The 21,703-nt window shown below is 50.4% G+C and overlaps 1 protein-coding gene across 3 annotated transcripts in view; it reads left to right on the forward strand.

Moving 5' to 3' along the window:
- CTDP1 (CTD phosphatase subunit 1) overlaps positions 1-20,160 on the forward strand; it is a 78,222-nt gene extending 58,062 nt beyond the window's left edge. For 2 of the 3 annotated variants that reach the window (XM_038771225.1, XM_038771223.1), the window contains one exon: positions 19,190-20,160. In XM_038771225.1, coding sequence (XP_038627153.1) covers positions 19,190-19,331 — 142 coding nt within the window. In that variant the 3' untranslated portion in view covers positions 19,332-20,160. The remainder of the gene's footprint in view (positions 1-19,189) is intronic. The other variant, XM_038771226.1, reaches the window with a different exon arrangement.
- Positions 20,161-21,703: the final 1,543 nt, after the last annotated feature.

Genomic DNA, 21,703 nt, shown 5'->3' on the forward strand with positions numbered 1-21,703 from the left:
TCTACGTGGAAAACTGGAAATTAGGATGGGTCTCTCTGTGGGTTTGGGCCTGTTTCCAATGCCCCCAGCTTCTCATCAAGGATGGTTTGGGCTGAGGGCTGGTTCCGGCAGGCCCTCGGTAGCTGCCCCGGCCCCTGAAACCACATCCTACTACTCAAAAGCCCGGGAGCAAGCACTTAGATCCGTATCTTGCTTCCTATCACTTCCCCCGCCTGTCATTTATTCCGGGTCTGTCTCCCCTGCTAAATAGTAAACCCCTTGAGGACAGGGATCCCATCTACTGCCTCTATTGTCCCAAACACAATTCAGTGCTCAGTACATAGTAGATACTCGATGGTAATGCTAGGTTGATGGATGGAGGGATGGCTTGATTGATAGATAGGAAGCACCGTTTAATCACCACTGAAAAAAGGAATTGCCGTCCCATTCTCTGCCCACCCAGATAGGTAGAGCAAATAGCTCTACTCTGATCTGCTTGGAAAGTTGCACATCCAAGTGCATTGAAACTATCGCCAGGTTTGTGCCAGAAGTAATGAGTTAAAGAATATCCACACCAGCCATAATTATATAAAGTCCCGTCCGAGAGTCTGTATAACCAGACGACTGCCAAGATAAGCGGAATATGTCATCTCTGAGAGATTCTTGAAGGATTTTGTGTTGGTGTCGGTTGGATAACATTGTTGTCTTCTGCGCTGAGCCTATTTTGGGTTTACAGTTAGGGAGTTTCGATCAAACATTTTGATTCTTGTATGTATGCATATGTCTTGTATATATGTATATGTGTTCCTACATATTTATTACTCTATTTTACTTGTACATATTCTATTTATTTTTTATTTATTTGGTTTAAATGTTTTGGTTTGTTGTCTGTCTCCCCCTTCTAGACTGTGAGCCCCGCTGTTGGGTAGGGACCATCCAAACTTGTACTTCCCAAGCGCTTAGTACAGTGCTGTGCACACAGTAAGCGCTCCATAAAGACGATTGAATGAATGAATGAATGAATTCCCCGATCGTCCTAACACATTTTGAGCACTGGATTAAAACCCAGAGTGAAAGACCGGTGGCCTGGGATTTCTTTCCTTTTGGCCTGATTGTCGGGAAGTCTTCACAGGTCCCTACCCGTGCCCTCGCTCTTCTGATACACTTGGTGCTCCGGAAGGGGATTCTGTCTGGGAGGCGGCAGTGGCAGGAAGTCGGGCTTGTAGAGTCTTTCCAAAGTGAGTCTTCCCATTTCCCTCAGGTGGTGAAATGGGACTGGGGTGCGGAGAGCGGGGACACCCGAATACAAAGAATTAGGTTGCTCCAAATAGCGGAAAGCAGAGTCCAAAGGTTCCACTTGTCTGTCTCCAGCTTCTCACCTTTCCACTTTTTCCCCAATCCACATATACCGTGATTCTCCCCCTTCCCTCCCCTCCAGCCAACCTCCTAACCGGGTGTCGTTCTCGACTCTCCCGTCCCTGACACCTCCCCATCAAATCCTGGAAAGCCTATCCCTCATCCCACTCAGAGCCTCCTTAGAAAAGCTCCCTCCTCCAGGCAGACTTCCCGGACCAGCCCCCGTCTGGTCCTCCCATCCGCCTCAGTCCTTTTTTCTGTCCCATTCACTTTTTTTTTTTGGTTTGCTTCTGGGTTAATGATTATATTTACCCTCTGAGTCTTCCTCTAGATTGAAAACTCCTTGTGGGCAGGGATCATGTCTGCCAACTCTGTTGTACTGTACTCCCCCAAATTCATTCATTCATTCAATCGTATTTATTGAGCGCTTACTGCGTGCAGAGCGCTGTCCTAAGCGCTTGGGAAGTCCAAGTTGGCGACATATAGAGATGGTCCCTACCCAACAGTGGGCTCACAGTCTAGAAGCTGTGAGCTTCCCAAATGCTTCGTACAGTGCTGCACACAAAGTGAGCGCTCAGTTCAACGTGCCTGATTAATTAATTACTCATGTTCCCATGGCTGCGTTTAAATTGGGTCCGGCCCTGTCTCCCATGAGATTATAAATCCCACGAAAGAAGGATCGTGTCTTATACATTTTTCTTTGCTATCTTATGCTCTGCACCTAGTAAGTGCTCAGTAACTAACTGGCAATGCAGCCACGAGCTGGATTTCTTTTAGGAACCCCTTTTTTTTGGTCGTTGTTGTTTTTGGGGTTTTTTTTTTAGTCGGGGGGAGATGGTTTATAGTATTTGTTAAATGCATCCTATGTTTTGAGCACTCTTCTAAATGCTGGGGTGGGCACGAGATAATCAGGCTGGATACAGTGCCTGTCCCACATGGGGCTCACAGTTGAATCGTATTTATTGATCTCCTACTGTGTGCAAAGCATGTACTAAGCGCTTGAGAGAGTACACAGCGTGGCTCAGTGGAAAGAGCACGAGCTTGGGAGTCAGAGGTCATGGGTTCAGATCCCGGCCCCGCCGCTTGTCAGCTGTGTGACTTTGGGCAAGTCACCTAACTTCTCCGGGCCTTAGTTACCTCATCTGTAAAATAGGGCTGAAGGCCGTGAGCCCCACATGGAACAACCTAATCACCCTGTATCCTCCCCAGCACTTAGAACCGTGCTTTGCACAGAGTAAGCGCTTAAGAAATACCAAAATTACTGTTATTACACTGTAGCAATAAACAGACACATTCCCTGCCCACAGCGAGCGTCCGTTCCAGCTGAAGAGGGAGAACGGGTATCGAATCCCCATTTTGCAGCCGAGGAAATTGAGACCCAGGGAAGTGAAGTGACTTGCCCATGGTCACACGACAGGCAAGTGGCGGAGCCGGGGTTTGAACCCATGACTTCTGACTCCAAAGCCCGGGCTCTTTCCAGTAGACCACGCTGCTTCCCGTTGCCGTTGCCATGCCAGGCGTGTTCCGCATCGGAGAAGCCCAGCTAGCGGAGCGTGCCCTTCTTTCGGGCTGGCAGCGGAGCGGGGGGGTTCAGTCAGATCCCGGGGCCCCGACTTTAAATTCCAGTCGTTCCACTCTAAAATCAGGGGCTCAAAATAGAAAATTTGGGGGTTGCTCGAGTGAAACCCGGCTTTGTTCTCCGCCGGAAATACCACGTTCGTCTTAAAGGGGGTGTGTCTCGTCAAAGTCCCCAACCTAAGACGCTTGAGTTTCCCTCAGTCCCACCCCCACCCCTTTTCCCTTTCTTCAGGGCCGATTCTGAGCTCCCTGACAGAAACCAAACGCCACTGCCAGCTCTGAGGCCTCGTTATTTTCTTGCAGTCAGCTCCGTTTGAAAGCCAGATGCCCCCCACGCTCCCCCCGCCCTCCCCCCACTGCCCACTCCGCTGTTGTGGTAGGAGGAAGCACAGAAGTGTTGTGTGTTGCCGGGTAATTTTAGCTCCTCTTACCTACGGGTTCTGAGAATTTGGGAGCACTTAGCACACTTCAGGAGGGCCTGGCTTTTAGTGAGTGCAATTTAATCACGATCCTCGGTATTAGGAACGGGGAGAAAACTAGGGGAAAGTTGCCGTTTCGAGTTGATTGAGAGGGTGGAGGTTTTTTTTGAGTCCTCCCTCTGTCCCCCTCCCACTGCTACATAAGCCCTCAGAGGATGTCTGGGCTGTTCTTCCTTCCTGGGCCTGTGGACAACATAATGACCTTGAGCTGTTGTTCAAAGGTATTTTCTGAGTGCTTTTCTGTGCAGGGCCCTGTGCTAAATACTGGGGAGAGTACAAAACAATAGAGTTGGTAGACAGGGTTCCTGCCCTAATGGAGTGCAGTGTTGTCAGGCGCCCGGAGCGCACGCACAATTGTTCGGGAGGGATGTCCAACGTGGCACCTGCCGGCCTTCCCCTTCTCAAAAACCTTAAGAAGCCGGGGCGAGGGGCATAGCAGGCTTTATTTCTGCAACGGAGACCAGCCTGACCTGGGAGTAAGTGGGGGCACACAGGGCGTGCGGTTCTCGGGGCAGAGAAATCAGGGCCACCAGGGTCCGTCATCCTTCACCTGTGCCCGGACGCAGGACCGATGGTCAGACAGCCAGACTCACCAGCAGAGGCAAGATCTGAAGGCGATGCGGATGGATAGACCACGTCCCCCTGGCAAACCAGGGCCAGCTGGGTAGAAAGAAAGAAACACTGTGGGTTTTGGAGTTGCCACCCAGACTGTGCCAGTCGTTGGGGTCTTGGGAACAAATTTCAAACGTGCCAAATAAGAGAGCCGAGAATGAAAGTTTGGGGACTTTGGGCACCCGAGTACCGTTGTCTCCTGGCTTCAAATGGCAGAACCTGGGGTTTGTGGGTGAGGCCCGTGCTTCGGGTGAAAGCGACCCGGTCTCTGGTTTGGGGGCGGCCGCGCACCCCTCCACCTCCCGAGAGCCGCGACACGTGGCAGGATTGACCTTGAAAGAGGCCAGTCTTCGGTGCCAGGAGCTGGCGGGTGGGTATTCAGCGAATATGCTTTACCAGCAGCGTCCAACTCGTTCATGTGGGTTTTCATAAATTATGCATGTGTGCTCTCTTCTGTCGCTTTTGGCTTGGTGATAGAATCTGTAGAGGAAGTGGGGTGCAGCCAGATCAAGGACTGTGAAAACACGGGGGACTTAAACCAGTCGAATATCTCTCCCGTCACCTCCCGACGGGTAAGGGTACACTCCGTGGGGCTGAGTGGTGGTGGTCTGAGCTGAGAATCTCTACTCAGGCTTCCTTGCCCGTTCCCTCACTGATGCCTGCCTTCTCTCTATGGTTGTACATATTTATTACTCTATTTATTTATGATTTATTTATTTATTTATTTTACTTGTACATTTCTATCCTATGTATTTTATTTTGTTGGTATGTTTGGTTCTGTTCTCTGTCTCCCCCTTTTAGACTGTGAGCCCACTGTTGGGTAGGGACTGTCTCTATGTGTTGCCAATTTGTACTTCCCAAGCGCTTAGTACAGTGCTCTGCACATAGTAAGCGCTCAATAAATACGATTGATTGATTGATTCTCTCCATCCCCACACTCCCAGTGGGACCCCTCTGCGCCCAATAAGCGCTTAGCAAATGCCATAATTATTATTATTATTACTATTCCATCTCCTCTGCCGTCCTCTCCGGTATCTGTGTAACTCCAATCACGATCTGCCCTCCTCCTTCCTCATCCATCTCCATCAGCCTGTACGTCTTCCCATCCACATCCCCCTCGATCTCTTGTTGCAGAAAGTTTCTTTAAGAGTTGCAGTCTTGAAATCGGTTTACGGGAAGCCACAGGGACGGTTTCTGAATCTTCTGGGCTGGGCCGTTCGATTCCTTTAAGCTATTCCGACTCCTTCTGTTGTTGGCATTCCCCCTTGTTTGAGAGGACTGGGAGAAAGACAAGAGGTGGGGGAAAAGAGGGCAGATCCGCTCTTTCTTATTCCACTGAAGCAGCTGCCCGGCAGATGCAGTTTGCAACGTTTTTTCAAAGTTGGATTAAAATCTCAATAGCCCCTCTGTACGAATAGTGGCCTTATGGATTGTCTTCTGCTTGGCCTTTCGTGTACAAGCCCGGTGCTGGCAATGTATAGCTTCATCTGATGACCCTCCCGGAATGTGCAGTTTCTCTTGAAAACCCAGTTTATTTTAGGAGTTCTCGTGTGTTCAGAAGCAGTTCCGATATCTAACGCAGTCCCTGCCAGGGGAAGGTTTCCGCGACCTATTTATGAAGACTTTTGTGCCCGTTGGAATTCTGCTAAGGGAGTCGCACCCAGGACCGCCATTTCGGCGGCTCCCTGCGAGCCAAATGGAGCGTTTTCCTCCTCCTCCTCCTCTCCCTTAACGGCCTGCTTCCTCCTTTCCCTCTCCTCACTCACCCCCTCCACTCCTTCTCCCCACTTCCTTCAAAGCCGCCCCCTTCCCTCTCCCGGCTGCCTTTGAGGCCCAAGATAATCTGTGATTTCTCCTCTAATTCACCTTCCATTCCTTCCACCACTTGAGGAGTACAGTTGCAGTATTTAAAGAGGCACATAGAACGAATGCCCTATAGTTGGACTATTTGGCGGGTGTTATTGTAAAAGGCGCTGTATTTTTCATTTAGAGAAACTAAAAATGCGCAATCTTCAAAGGTCATTGTGATGTGTGGGGTGATTCTAAATGTTTTCTCAGCCACAGATTAATAGATGATTTTTAATGGAGAGACTCCCCTTTGATATTATCAATAGCCATCTCTATATGTTGATGATTTGTACTTCCCAAGTGCTCTGCACACGGTAAGCACTCAGTAAATACGATTGAATGAATAATGCCTGACTAGGAATTCGGAATGTGGCTTCCTGTTTACGACCCTGGGTAAAGCACGGGGCCTGTCTTCGTCTTGGACGGTTCCAAATTTTCCACTGAAGCAACAAAGCACCTGTTCATTCATTCATCCATTCAGTCGTGTTTATTGAGCGCTGACTGTGTGCAGAGCACTGAGTTCAGCCTGCCTGAAGGCTGCCGGGAGATCCATCCCCGATTCATCCCTTAGAAGCTGCAACGAATAAATACGATTGATGATGATCTAGTGGGAGATTGCTCTTCAGCTCGTGGCCATTTGCACCGTGGCCTTTGTACTTCAGTCTGTAAATTAATTCCCCTGACCGTTTGAGTATCTTCCCTTTCTATAAAGATGCCGGTGGGTTGATGGATGGGTGGAGGAACAGATGAGAGAAAAAGAAAAGAAAAATTCCCTACCCAGTCCATTTGGCCTTCTGCAAACCCAAGGTGGTGGTATTCTTATGCTTTTTTTTAAAGTGGTATTTGTTAAGTACCAGAGAAGCAGTGTGTCTCAGTGGAAAGAGCACCGGCTTTGGAGGTGGAGGTCATGGGTTCAAGTCCCAGCTCCGCCGCGTGTCAGCTGTGTGACTTTGGGCAAGTCACTTAACTTCTCTGTTGCCTCAGTTCCCTCATCTGTAAAATGGGGACTAAGACTGTGAGCCCCCCGTGGGGCAAGCTGATCACCTTGTAACCTCCCCAGGGCTTAGAACAGTGCTTTGCACACAGTAAGCGCTTAATAAATGCCATTTTAAAAAAAAGTGCTTTCTCTGTGCCTGGCGCTGTTTTAAGCGCTTGGGCAGATTCATTCAGTCGTATTTATTGTGCGCTTACTGTGTGCAGAGCACTGTACTAAGCGCTTGGGAAGTACAAGTCGGCAAGTTGATCAGGTTGTTCAACTGGACGTGGACTGCCCCTCATGGGGCTCTCGGTCTTAATCCCTATTTTAGAGATGCGGCCCAGAGGAGTGAAGTGACCGCCCCGAGGTCACACGGAAGACAAGTGGCGCAGCCAGGATTAGAACCCAGGTCCTTCTGACGCCCAAGCCTGGGCTCTGTCCACTAGTCCTTGCTGCTTCTTGCCTTCTAGGCATTGACATGGATCCCATGGGGAGGCACGGTGGGAACCGTTGAATCAATCAATCAATCAATCGTATTTATTGAGCGCTTACTGTGTGCAGAGCACTGTACTAAGCGCTTGGGAAGTACAAGTTGGCAACATATAGAGACAGTCCCTACCCAACAGTGGGCTCACAGTCTAAAAACTGTTGAAGAGAACACAAGTCCCCGGGAATATTGGGGTTTCCCATTCCACCCACCCCGATCTTGTGTCGCAGCCACGGCACAAGTTTTCCTCTCAGTAAAGCCCCAACTGGGTCTCCTGGACTCAGTAGAAAATGATGGGGCTCTCTCTTCCTCAGGCTGTTATTGACCTGTAAAACTGGGTGTTGGCTTCCTCTTCTGGGTCTGCAAAGTCTGGGAAGGAAGACAGAGCTTCCTTGGACACCATTCTTCTGCTAGGGAAGGGACGTTAGCATAGCATTTAATGAATTTTTGTCAAGGTTGGCCTTTTTTTGTGTTCGGTTGCGTTCCTTCTGTCCTAGTTAATCTTCTGCCCTTCGTATTTTCCGTCATCTTCCGTGTACCCTCAGACTCCGGGCTGCTGGATAAAAAGGTGTGTTTTTTGGCCTAGAAGAAAAGAAGGGATGATGAAACAGAGGGTGACGGCAAATGAAAAGATATTTTATTCTAGCTAGAAATTCTGCATCATGAGGATGCCAGAGTCATTGTCCGTATAAGGGGCAAGAACCAGGTTGGGTCAGATCTCATCCAACACTGAAATTAACGCTCGTGAGAACCACCAAGGAACCTAGAGCTGGTCACGGGAGTCGTGATACTAGTGGGAATTGGGACATTTGGTGCTCCCTCCCAAAGAGGGAGGGGGAAGAGGACAGGACAAGTATTTCCTCCCACTAGACCGTACACCCGTTGCGGGCAGGGAACGTGTCTTCTCTGTTGTCCTCTTCCAAGCACTCAGTATAGTGCCGTGCATGCAGTATGTACTCAACAGATACGCTTGTTTTCCAAAGCTGGAAAAACAAGCCCCCGTTGTGATTGGAGAGATGGGAGTGGGCTGGTTTTTCATCGGCAAACCCTCTGACACACCTCGGTATGGGCTCAACATTTTTGGCGTTGAAGTTAGGCACAGGCCTCTGGGAAATGAGTCAACTGAATTCTCCAGCCAGAAACCCTGGCCAGTTAGCGCATAATCCTGTCATTAACACATCGGGAAAGACCAGTGGAAGCAGTTGTGTGCTCTCCGTTCACACTCCGTATTTCACAGGAGATTGTTGGCATGATAACACGGTTCACGATGGGCTTCTCCATTTCATTGAAATGTTTTTCTTCTTCCCAGTGCCTGCTCGGCGGCTTCCTCTCTCTGATGTTTCTCCCGTACCTGCTATTGTGTCAGGCAGATAGACAAAGTACTGCGTAATAATCGTGGTGGGATTTGTTCAGTGCTTACTATGTTGGTTCTTCACTTTTTCTTATTATGGTATTAAGCGCTTATTATATGTCCAGCACCGTTCTAAGCACTAAATACGAGCTAATTAGGTTGGACTCAGTCCCTGTCCCAAAGGGGGCTCATAATCTACGTGGAAGAGGGATCAGGAATTTAATCCCCATTTTACAAATGAGGAAGCAGAGGCGCAGAGAGGGCAAAGTGACTTGGCCTAGGTCACACAGCAGGTGAGTGGGGGAATCGGGATTAGAACCCAGATTTCCTGACTCCTGGTCCTACGCCTTTTTCCACCAGGCCGCCAAAAGTGCCCCAAGTAATAATAATAATAATAATGGCATTTATTAAGCGCTTACTATGTGCAGAGCACTGTTCTAAGCGCTGGGGGGGATACAAGGTGATCAAGCTGTCCCACGTGGGGCTCACAGTCTTAATCCCCATTTTACAGATGAGGGAAGTGTGGCTCAGAGAAGTTAAGTGACTTGCCCAAGGTCACACAGCAGACGTGGTGGAGCGGAATTCGAACCCGTGACCTCTGACTCCAAAGCCCGGGCTCTTTCCACTGAGCCACGCTGCTTCCCCAAGATTCTTTGAGCGAAGGAACAAGTGAGAGAGACTCACCCCCACAGTGGGTCACGTCATATTATGTGCTAGAGAAGCAGCGTGGCTCAGTGGAAAGAGCCCGGGCTTTGGAGTCAGAGGTCACGGGTTCAAATCCCGGCTCCGCCACTTGTCAGCTGGGCGACTTTGGGCAAGTCACTTCACTTCTCCGGGCCTCAATTCCCTCATCTGTAAAATGGAGGTGAAGACTGTGAGCCCCGCGTCGGACAACCTCATCACCTTGTAACCTCTCCAGCGCTTAGAACAGTGCTTTGCGCATAGTAAGCGCTTAATAAATGCCGTCATCATTATTATTATTATTAGAGTTTCTCTGAGCAGCCAGGGTCTGTGATATTTGTGCTTCTCTCAGTGGGTGAGAGTGAGCATGCCCATAACCCCAGTGCAGTTTGTGTGCATGTGTGTTTGTCTCTCTCTCTGTTTATTAAGTGCTTACTGTGTGCAAAGCACTGTACTAAGCACATTAAAGTGCTGCCAAGCCCCGACACCTTAAGAGAAGACTTGTGAGACAGGGTTGATCTCTAAATACAGGGCAGAGACTCGGGCACACCGCTGGCCGGCTCTCCTGGGGCATGGGGGCTGCGTCTGTGACGGACATCACACGGAGGAAGGCTCAGGGCGGGCCTTGGGTTGGGGGTTTGTGCCTGGCATATAGTAAGTGCTTCACAAATGCCATCTTTATCATTATTATTATCATTTCATTGGAAGGCCCCACTGCAGGAGCTCTGGGAGGCACAAGGTAGTTCCCGATGGGGAATGGACCAGATCCACATCGTTGCCCCCGGCTCTCACTGCTGTTTCCGAGCCCTCCCTGACGGGCCTGGGGGAGTCCCGGGGGTTGCAGGCCTTGGGAGCCGGACGGCTGCTTGCCCGGCTTGACCGCGGGCACCGTTTCGGTCAAGATGATGCCAGCCCTGGGGGCGGCACCCGGTCGGAGCCGCCGAGGCCGTCATACCTGTGGGGAGTACGCCACGGGTCCGGCCGGCCTGGGCTTGGCGAGGGAAAGCAGCGCGGCCGAAAGAGAGTCGACGTGCTCACTGGAAAGACGCCGATAAAAAACCAGAACATCGAGATTTACGAGCTCTCGGTCCTCAGGGGTGACGTTCGAACAGCCCGGATTTGTTGTTCGGTTCGCTTGAAGGTACAGACGGGGCTTTCCTGCCATCTGTGGAGGCCTCTTGATTTACTGCAGGGAAGGAGAATACGCTCTGTGCACCTGTTGGCCCGAGCCCCCAGGATTCGTCTTGGTATTAATTTGGGGCAGGCAAGTGGGAAAACGGGAAAGGGGGCTGCCCCGGGCACCCACAGGGAGCCAAAGCCACCGCTTCCCATCTGCCAAGCTGAAGGGTCCCCGACCCGCCTGCTTTGGAAGAAGTTGGGGTGTGCCTTGCTTTTAAAACCTCGGGGGCGAGTCCAACACAGGCAGTGACCGTGGCTGGTCGTGAGACTTGCTGAAGAGCTCATCTGTTTACTTAATCAGAACCACACTCCTCCTCCAAATTTCATTTCACCGAGTGGATGCAAGGGCAGTTCGGGTAAAGAACGGTGTGTCCCATCTTTCTCAAATCTGCGAGCACTTTCTCTAAAGAAACGGGACTGTAGATAAAGGCCAAGTTTTTTTTATCCGTGGCCACGGTAGCGAGCCAGGTCACGGAGTTGAGGTGGGGGTGGCCCGCGGGCCGGCCTCATCATTTTCCCGCCCGGTGGGGTTGTCAGGCAGCGCCTTGACCGGTTTTCATCTGCAAAGGGGACCCCTGAGAAGCGGGGGCACCCTGGGGGGGTGGCATGGACGTGGTCACCGGCCACGGGAGAACAGGATCGCTCCTGGGACGTGGCTCCGGATCTCCGAGGGCATCTATCCAGGGGCTGGCTGGCGGATTGGAAACGTGCGGAGGGGCGGGCGGTCGGGCGCGGACGGCTTCGGTCCCAGCGGGCAGGGCGGCTCGCCGAGCCTGTTGGCAGTGCCAGGACCCCGGGGGGTTCATTCCCTTGAATTCATTGCAATCAGTCAATCGTATTGGAGCACTTCTTGCGTGCAGATCACTGTACGAAGCACTTGGGATAGTACAGTGTAGTAGAGTTGGTGGACACCGTCCCTGCCCCACAAGGAGCTGATGGTCTAGAGGGGGACATTAAAATAAAACAGATGTGGACAGGAGGTGGTCATACTGTTTATTTTAAAGGTGAGTTTCAGAACCTTGATAGTTTTATGATTTCATGGTTAAATGCCTACTATGTGTCAAACACTGTTCTAAGTGCTGGGGTAGATACAGATCATCCCCCCGCCCTTTCCCCTTCTCCTCCCCACAGCACTTGTGCTTATTTGCACATATTTATTACTCTATTTTATTAATGTGTGTGTATAGCTATAATTCTGTTTATTCTGTCGGTATTGACACCTGTCTACTTTTTTTTTTTTTTGGTCTATCTCCCCCTTCTAGACTGTGAGCCCGTTGTTGGGTAGGGACCGTCTCTATATGTTGCCGATTTGTATTTCCCCAGCGCTCAGTATAGTGCTGGGCACACAGTAAGTGTTCAGTAAATACGACCACGAATGAATGAATGTTCCACCAACACTGCCGTTGCGCATGCTTGGCTCTACTTCTCATTTCCATGGTTACCAGAAACTACTTCTTAAGTGACCGCCGTTTATAAACTCCAGCATCCGTATTAATTTCCCAGCAGTGTTTTTCATCGCCAAACACCACGAGGAAAGGACACCCTCCGAGGTGCATTTGACCGCCACCTCCGTCTACCGAATCGGGCCACGTCAAAGCCAGTAGTTTTGTGCTGGGGCTGGGGAAGGGACGGGGGTGCAGGCTGAGTCCTCCTTAACTCTACAGCACCCTAAAGTGTCACCCCACTCTCTGCTGCCACACAAAGAACTAAAATGAGTCGTCTCCTCTCCGTTTCGTCGTGGTTCGGTCTTTTTCAGTCCTCTGTGGGATTGACCACAGAGATTGTTTCCGTTAGACTGCAGACCTCAAGTGGATGGGTGATCTTGTGTCTAGTTCTAGCACTTAGTATGGTGCTTGGGGCCCGGAAAGTGCTTAACAAATACCGTTATTATCATTGTTATTATTAGTGTTTTTGCATCAATCAGTCATATTGAGCACTTACCAAGTGCACTCTACTCAGCGCTTGGGAGAGTACAGTGCAAAAGAGTTGGTAGATACTTTCTCTGCCCCAAACCAGCTTAGAGCCTAGAAGGGGAGGCAGATATTAATATAAGTAAATTCGGGATGTGGACAAAAGTGCTGTGGGGCTGAGGGAGGGGTGAATAAAAGGAGCCAATCCAAAGGGAACGGTGACGCTGAGGTTGCGGGAGAAGCGGAAATGAGGGGCTTAGTCAGGGAAGGCCTCCTGGAAGAGATATGCCTTCAAATCAATCAGTTATAAGAGAACTGATATGCTGTATGAGAAGCAGCGTGGCTCAGGGGAAAGAGCCCGGGCTTTGGAGTCAGAGGTCACGGGTTCAAATCCCAGCTCTGCCAGTTGTCAGCTGGGTGACTTTGGGCGAGTCACTTCTCTGAGCCTCAGTTACCTCATCTGGAAAATGGGGATTAAGACTGCGAGCCCCCCGTGGGACCACCTGATCACCTTGTGACCTCCCCAGTGCTTAGAACAGTGCTCTGCACCTAGTAAGTGCTTAATAAAAGCCATTATTATTATTATTGTATTTCCTGGGAGTGTACTGGATGCAGAGCACTGTATTTAGCACTTGGGTGGGTGCAATATAATAACAGACACATTCCCTGCCCACAGCGAGTTTACAGGCTAGACTTTGAAGGGGAGCAGAGTGATCGTCATGATGGCAGAGATTCAATTGTGTCTTTGTTGCCTTAGTGTAGCACGAACAGTTGCAACGGCCTGGACTCATTTGGCCCAAGCAGGAGTTCCCCGAAGGGTCCGGGGGCCGGACAGCCGGTCACGATGAGAACATTGACAGGGTTGTCTCTGGCCAGGCCGTCGTCCAGCCCGTCTCTTGGCTCTTGATTGTTGTTTTTCAATGGCGTTTGTTAAGCGGCTGCTACGTGCCAGGCTCCGTACTAAGCGCTGGAAGAGATACAAGTTAATCAGGTTGGGAACGATCCCCGTGAGCCACATAGGGCTCACTGTCTTAATCCCCGTTTTACAGATGAAGTAAGTGAGGCCCAGAGAAGGGAAATGACTCACCCGCGGTCCCGGAGAGGCGAAGCTCAAACCCTTTGTAGGCACGGCTTCCTCCAAAAGTCTCAGAACAGTGAGCATCGTCACGCTATTATTTAACACATCCGGTAACCGAGTTGCAGTGGTTGAGCCACAAAAACCTAGGTGGAATCAGGCTTCTGCTAGGAGAATTCCCATATCCCAAGATTCCCCAGATGCCAATATCCCTAGGCGCCACCCTTTTCTCTGGAGAATGTCCCGGCTCCTTTGTTCCTGCCCAGACTGTTTGTTTGTAAGAAAGATGGTTTGTTTGTAAGAAAGCGTGGTTCCCTTCCTTCCTGGGAGAACAGTTGGTGTATGTGGTGAAGGGCTGGAAATTAGTTACCTTCAATTACCCTCACGAGAGGCTCACATGAAGGAGATTATTATCTCCTGTCTGCAAAATGGGATCTTTGGGCCTTTCGGATTAATTATGCAATGATGGAGACGGGCAGTAGGCAAAGCTAAGGTGTTCTTTTGTGGTTTCCTAATTTGACCTGAGCCCAGCCGAAGCTCGGGCCGTTTTCACAGATGGGGAAACCGGATCCCGCCCGAGGTGAAAAGCCTGACTGGGAAGCAGTGTGGCCTAGTGGGAAGAGCCTGGGAGCCAGAGAACCCGGGTTCTGATCCCGAATCTGCCCCTCCTCTGCCCTGAGCCTCAGTCTTCTTATCTGTAAACCGGGGATTAAGACTGCAGGTGGGACATCATAATGATGGTATTTGTTAAGCGCTGATTATGTGCAAAGCGCTGTTCTAAGCGCTGGGGAGGTTACAAGGCGATCAGGTTGCCCCACTGGGGGCTCACAGTTTTAATCCCCATTTTACAGATGAGGCCCAGATAAGTGACTTGCCCAGAGTCACACAGCTGACCGTTGGCGGAGTGGGGATTTGAACCCATGACCTCTAGCTGCAAAGCCCGGGCTCTTTCCACGGAGCCACACTGCTTTCTCCGACAAGGGATTATCTTGTGTCCTTCCTTCCTCTCCCCCTCGTCCCCCTCTCCATCCCCCCCATCTTACCCCCTTCCCTTCCCCACAGCACCTGTATATATGTTTATACATATTTATTACTCTATTTATTTATTTTACTTGTACCTATCCTATTTATTTTGTTAGTATGTTTGGTCTTGTTCTCTGTCTCCCCTTATTAGCCTGCGAGCCCACTGTTCGGTAGGGACTGTCTCTCTATGTTGCCAACTTGGACTTCCCAAGTGCTTAATCCAGTGCTCTGCACACAGTAAGCGCTCAATAAATACGATTGATTGATTGATTGTGTCTACCCCAGCACTTAGTAGAGCACCTGGCACATAGTAAACGCTCGACAAAAAAGCAGAAAAAGAATAAGCAGGTGGCACCGCAGGACGGAGTGAGGCGATGGGCGGCTTCTGCCTCGGCCCGCGCTCGCGGAAAATCAGCGGAGCGCAGTGCGCTTCCCAAGGCAGGCGTCCGGCCACAACGGCCCGTGGCCACCCGCGGGCCGGGGTAGAGGGGATGGTAGGGCCCGTCGGCCTCCGCTTCTTCCCCCCTTCACTCGCAGGCTCTGGAGGAGGACGAGCGTCCGCTAACACAACCCAGATCCCCACCTGGTCCGTAAGCTGCGGTCACGCGTCCCCCCATTCCCGCGCCAAGAATTGTATTCTTATTACCGTCATTATTCATGGCATTTGATGAGCACTTTGGGCAAAGCGCTGCGCCAGCCAAGTCCCGGGCGGCGGAAGCGGGGCCAGGCTACTCCTTCAGCCACGGGGCCCGCCGGGGTTAGCGGTGGGCTTAGGGTCCGAAGGGCGGGGAACCAGAGCGGGCCCACAAGGACAGAAAGAATTTATCATCTCTGCTTCAGCTCACCAGCAAAGACAAAACGGAGGAAGAGCTGCAGAATATGATGGATAAGTTAGGCGGAAAATAATAAGGAGCAACAACGGTACACAAACAATAAGAGCCGCGGTATATTACCGATCAATAAAGCGGAAACAATAAATTAGCAGCAAAGACAAAACACAAACAGTAAAGGCTGCGGTATATCACTGCTGAAGGGAACAGGTTTCGGGCCGCTCTCCACACCATCAGGGCCATTCAGTCAGTGGTACTTGTTGAGTGCTCACTGTGTGCAGAGCACTGTACTAAGCACTTGGGAGAGTAAAATAGAACAATAAACAGACGCATTCCCTGCCCTCCACCAGCCTGGCGTCCTTGGCTAACGTTAAGAAGGGAAAAATCACACCTGCCTCCCCGCACCAGCAGACGGTAGGGGAAGGCTGAATCTGAGTAAGTTTGGTACCGTCTTGGACTCTCCCAGACGTTTAGCACAGTGCTCCGCACACAGTAAGCACTCGGTAATTACTGTTGATGGGGTGAGGTGAATGAGAGGCTGTGTTTGCCTCTGTCTGGGGGTGTTTTCTGGGGGTGTGAGGCTTGGAGGAACACGAAAGGGACAAGGTGGATGACTGTGTAGCTGAGGGTAAACTTGAATTTTGCTGTTTACGGTGAATGCCTCCCTGTCAGATCCTTCTTTCTTTCAATCGTATTTATTGAGCGCTTACTGTGTGCAGAGCACTGTACTAAGCGCTTGGGAGTACAAGTTGGCAACATAGACAGTCCCTACCCAACAGTGGGCTCACAGTCTAAAAGGGGGAGACGGAGAACAAAACCAAAGCACCTTCTTTATAACCCCCCAGAGCCTCCACCCTGTCCTATATACGGACAATATTTCTCCTTTCCAGAGCCCAACGGACTGTCCCCGAGCGTTCAGTTGATCAAAAATCGCAAGGAAATAGCTCAGCGTTCGAATCTTCATAGAACAAGATGAATTTTTAATGGGAAATAATCCTCTCGCCTGGTTCGATTGCCCAGAGAGAAGTCGAACCGAGCCGGTTTGTAGACGTAACAGAGGAATTGGCATAGCGTTTCTTTTCATTGTGAGTAAACCTGAAAAGCTTTAAGAGTTCACTCAGGTTATTCAAAGAAGGGTCAGGAGGCCATTCTCTGTTGAGAAGTGTTTGCTCAGAAAATGAGAAATGTTACTAATTAATCTAACAGTAATTGGCTACTCTTAAATTCCATTTTTCAGGCTCTAACAATCCACTGAAGATTTGAAGTAAACTAAAAGGGAGTAGGATGCATTATTCAGTGCAGTAATATATGTTACAATAATTTGCTGTATATAATTAATCTTCTGATTCATGGAAAATAAAGATGGACTCCAAAAAAAGGCAAGGAAAAAATGATTACTTACCTATGTAGGTATTTAGAGAGGGAGAGAGAAAATGTTTCAAGCCCATTTTTTCTGAACAGTGATCCCGTTTTTTTATTCTCTGCTTTAAAGCTAATTATCATCATCATCATCATCAATTGTATTTACTGAGCGCTTACTATGTGCAGAGCACTGTACTAAGCGCTTGGGAAGTGCAAATTGGCAACATATAGAGACAGTCCTACCCAACAGTGGGCTCACAGTCTAAAAGGGGGAGACAGAGAACAAAACCAAACATACTAACAAAATAAAATAAATAGAATAGATATGGACAAGTAAAATAAATAAATAGAGTTATAAATATGTACAAACGGCTCGTTTTAAATACGGTGTGACCTCCCATTTGTTGTGCTACGGGTGTGGCTGAGGTTTGAGAATTTCCTCCCTTGCCCGTGTAATTAAGATATCTCTGGTGTAATTAAGATATCTCTTTCTGAGTCTTTAGGATTTTGAAATCGCACCCTTTGAAAGCAAGGCTTTGAGAAGCAGGGTGGCTCAGTGGAAAGAGCCCGGGCTTTGGAGTCAGAGGTCACGGGTTCAAATCCCGGCTCCGCCACTTAGCTGTGTGACTTTGGGCAAGTCACTTCACTTCTCTGGGCCTCAGTTACCTCATCTGGAAAATGGAGATGAAGACTGTGAGCCCCCCCGTGGGACAACCTGATTACCTTGTAACCTCCCCAGCGCTTTGAACGGTGCTTTACACATAGTCAGTGCTTAATTATTATTATTCCTAAGGCTCATCGAAGACTGTGAGCCCCCCGTGGGACAACCTGATTACCTTGTAACCTCCCCAGCGCTTAGAACGGTGCTTTGCACATAGTAAGGGCTTAATTATTATTATTCCTAAGGCTCATCGAAGACTGTGAGCCCCCCGTGGGACAACCTGATTACTTTGTAACCTCCCCAGCGCTTAGAACGGTGCTTTGCACATAGTAAGTGCTTAATTATTATTATTTCTAAGGCTCATCGGGGCAGTTTCCACCGACTGATCGGAAGACGGATTAATGGATAATAGCCATCCTGCCGGGGTACCAAGTGCACGGGTCCGTGGCACATACTGGGCGCCTGGAGCCAGAGGGAGGACAGGATACTTTGTCTTGTTCGTAATGAGGCTGCTGGAGTCGGCAGAAGAAAGTTCCCAAGTGTGGATTGAGTTTCTCTGCTGGCCTCCAGTCCCTTTCACCAGGTTCATTTCTCTAACTGGCCCGGCTGGGCAGTGGGCCAACACATCAAGAGCTTACTTTGTGCCTGGCACTGTACTAAGCGCTGGGGAGATACAAGCTTATCAGGTTGGACACAGTCCGTGTCCCACATGGGACTCACAGTCTTAATCCCCATTGTACAGGTATAGTAACTGAGGCACAGAAGGGTGAAGTGACTCGCCCGTGGTCTCACAGCAGAGCCGGGATTAGAGCCCAGTTCCTCCGACTCCCAAGTCCGTGCTCTACCCTTGTAACCTCCCAAGTGCTTAGAACAGTGCTTTGCACATAGTAAGCACTGAATAAATGCCATTATTCCCCCTTTTAGACTGTGAGCCCACTGTTGGGTAGGGACTGGCTCTATATGTTGCCAACTTGTACTTCCCAAGCGCTTAGTACAGTGCTCTGCACACAGTAAGCGCTCAATAAATACGATTGATGATGATGATACCCACTGTGCCACGCTGCTTCTCAGTTGAGAGTGGGTCAGTTACCTGTCCTTGCCCACCTGCTCCTCAGCCTTCTCCTTGCTTCTTTTAGACTGTGAGCCCACTGTTGGGTAGGGACTGGCTCTCTATGTTGCCAACTTGTACTTCCCAAGCGCTTAGTCCAGTGCTCTGCACACAGTAAGCGCTCAATAAACACGATTGATCGATTGATTGATAGCTGTTTGACTCTCCCTACTTTGGTGCCCCTGTCGTAGCCTGGCCGCGGTTCAATCGGAAAAACTCTCAGCTCTCAGCGGAAGTTTGGGCATCACCACCAAAATGACCAGGGAAGCAGCGTGGCAAAATGGATAAGAGCCTGGTCCTGGGGGTCAGAAGGACCTGGGTTCTAATCCCGGCTCCACTACTGTGACCCTGTGCAAGTCACTTCAGTTCTCTGTACCTCGGTTACCTCATCTGTAAAATGGTGATTAAGACTGTGAGCCCGATGTGGGACAGGGACTGTGTCCAACCTGATTATCTTGCATCTACATCAGTGCTTAGAACAGTGCCTGGCACATAGTAAGCCCCAAGTGTCATCGTTATTATTATTATTATCATTATTGTTTCTCCGTTTTCAAGGGGCTCGTGGCCCAAAAGAAGTGGTTTTTCCATTTTACTTGCAGGGCTAGGTTTTGCGGCGAGAAAGAGGGAGCGAGAAGGCGTGCCTGCGTGCACGTGCCCTCGCTGATCTCATTTCCCGCCTTGTTCCCACGCGCAGGGGGCACAAGCGGAAGCGGCCCGAGGCGGACGTGGCTAGCGAGTCCAGCAAAGAGTCCAGCAACGAGGACGAGGAGGGGAGCAGCTCGGAGGCGGATGAGATGGCGGCGGCCTTGGAGGCAGAACTGAACGACTTTATGTGAGAGCCCAGGGCCCCTTCGGGATTCTCCCCCCGTCCCCCACAGGCCTCACACCGGGCCTGGGGCCTCCACACCAGCCCTCGTCCGCCGGTTCCGGGGGTCTCTTCCAGAGCTGGGACACGGGGGAGCTGCCGATGTTTTATCCAGGCGCAAATAGATCTTTTTGAGGTGTTTTACTGCGGGAAAAAGCCCTCTTTTTAACATCCAAAGCATCCCGGGAGCCCGGCGTGGCTGACCGAGGACGTTCGAGGAGCCAGGCGGGCCCCGGACGGGCGGGTCTCGGGCCTGCGGTGGCCCGTTGGCCAGTTTTGGGAAAAGGGGAAGTGGGGCTGCCCTGACAACCACGCGAATGTGAGAATCCCACGGTCCCATTGGAGCTTTCCCGCAGCTCAAGCTGCCGGAGCGCGTGGATTTGTACAACCTAGAAGAGTTTATATTTGTATAGAAACCGAGAGCCCGGGGGGCAGGGTCGATCGGCGTCGCCCGTCACCCCGGGGTCACTCGCTTCTTCCCCGAGAGGGCACGGCGGTCGGATTGCCCAGCATCCAGTCCCTTCGGGGTCTAGTTGGGTTCCTTAGCAGGTTATTGTTTAGATTGCGAACCGGCCTTCTGCCGGACCGGAAACTTGAGGCCGGGGTCCTGGGCGGGTCGGGGCCACGCCGGGGAGCCAGATGACCCCTGGGTCGTCTGCCAAAAAAACCGAGCGCCAGCTTGTCCGCAACTGGATGTCATTTCTTTGGCTGAGAACGGATGTAAAGTTTTGTATATTCTATTTCCTACTGGACCCACCGAACAGAGATTTCTTTGATTTAATAAAGATCCGTTTTGTAAATTCTCCTCGTCACGGCGGTGCCAGGGTTGGGGGTCTAGTCCGGGGGCCCGGCCCGAGGGGCTCTTCGCCCTTCCTGGGGACCGATGCCCCGCAGGGAAGGCGGCGAGGAGCAGCGGTCTGCAAGGGTCTGTGAGAGGGTGGGTCGTGTGTCTCCGGTGAGGGGGCACGGCCAGATCTTGGAAGACTCATCTTGGATTCCCCTGTCGGGAAACCTGCGATGGGGATTGGCCTCAGGACCGGTGGTGAGTGTTTGGGGAGGGGCACTGGGGCGGCAGACCCCATGAGGGACCAAGAGAAAAGCAGCTGCACCGTGGGGGACACGCCGTGTACACAGCCATGAGGCATTTTATACACACACACTCGCTCTCTCTCTCCGCCTTGTCAGTTGGGAACGGATTCCAACTCGGGGCACCGTTGGCCAGGTGTGAGGCTTTCCGAGGCAGTGATGTTCAAGTTATTCCTGTGTCCAGGGAGACGGGCTCTGCTCTGCTCTCCCCTCTGCTTTCCCCTCCCTTGAGCAAGCACCGTGGCTGAACGGGGAAAATGAGATGTATCATCATCATCATCATCATCAATCGTATTTATTGAGCGCTTACTGTGTGCGGAGCGCTGGACTAAGCGCTTGGGAAGTCCAAGTTGGCAACATCTAGAGACGGTCCCTACCCACCAGTGGGGTCACGGTCTAAAAGGGGGAGACAGAGAACAAAACCAAACGTACTAACAAAATAAAATAAATAGAATAGATATGTACAAGTAAAATAAATAAATAAATAGAGTAATAAATATGTACAAACATATATACAGGGCATATATATATCATCATCATCATCATCAATCGTATTTATTGAGCGCTTACTGTGTGCACAGCACTATACTAAGCGCTTGGGAAGTACAAATTGGCAATATATAGAGACAGTCCTACCCAACAGTGGGCTCACAGTCTACAAGGGGGAGACAGAGAACAAAACCAAACATACTAACAAAATAAAATAAATAGAATAGATATGTACAAGTAAAATAAATGAAATAAATAGAGTAATATGTACAAACATATACAGTATCCCACGACACTGCTAGAAACGCATCTGTTACTTCTATTGTTATTTTCCCAAGTGCTTAGTAGAGGACTCTTCACCGAGTAGGGACGCAGTACGCTTGCGGGAACCATGTTCTGATTGCCTTTTCGAACCCTCACCTCCGCGGTTAGGGGTGGACCGTCCATCACCTCTAACCTCTCCCACCGCCCGTGACCCTTTTAGACTGTGAGCCCACTGTTGGGTAGGGACTGTCTCTATGTGTTGCCAATTTGTACTTCCCAAGCGCTTAGTACAGTGCTCTGCACACGGTAAGCGCTCAATAAATATGATTGATGATGATGATGATGATGACCCATTTTGGACTTTTCATCCCAGTATTATTTTCCACCTGCCTTTCAGCTCATTAGAAGCAAAGAAGTCCCCCGGGGGGGGGTCCACGCACACCGTCAGGTCTGGTGGCACCAACCCCAAGTCGGTTGGAGGGTTTCATCCTCTATTTCTCCAAG

The sequence above is a fragment of the Tachyglossus aculeatus genome, chromosome X2, assembly GCF_015852505.1.
Source record: "Tachyglossus aculeatus isolate mTacAcu1 chromosome X2, mTacAcu1.pri, whole genome shotgun sequence".
NCBI lineage: Eukaryota > Metazoa > Chordata > Mammalia > Monotremata > Tachyglossidae > Tachyglossus > Tachyglossus aculeatus.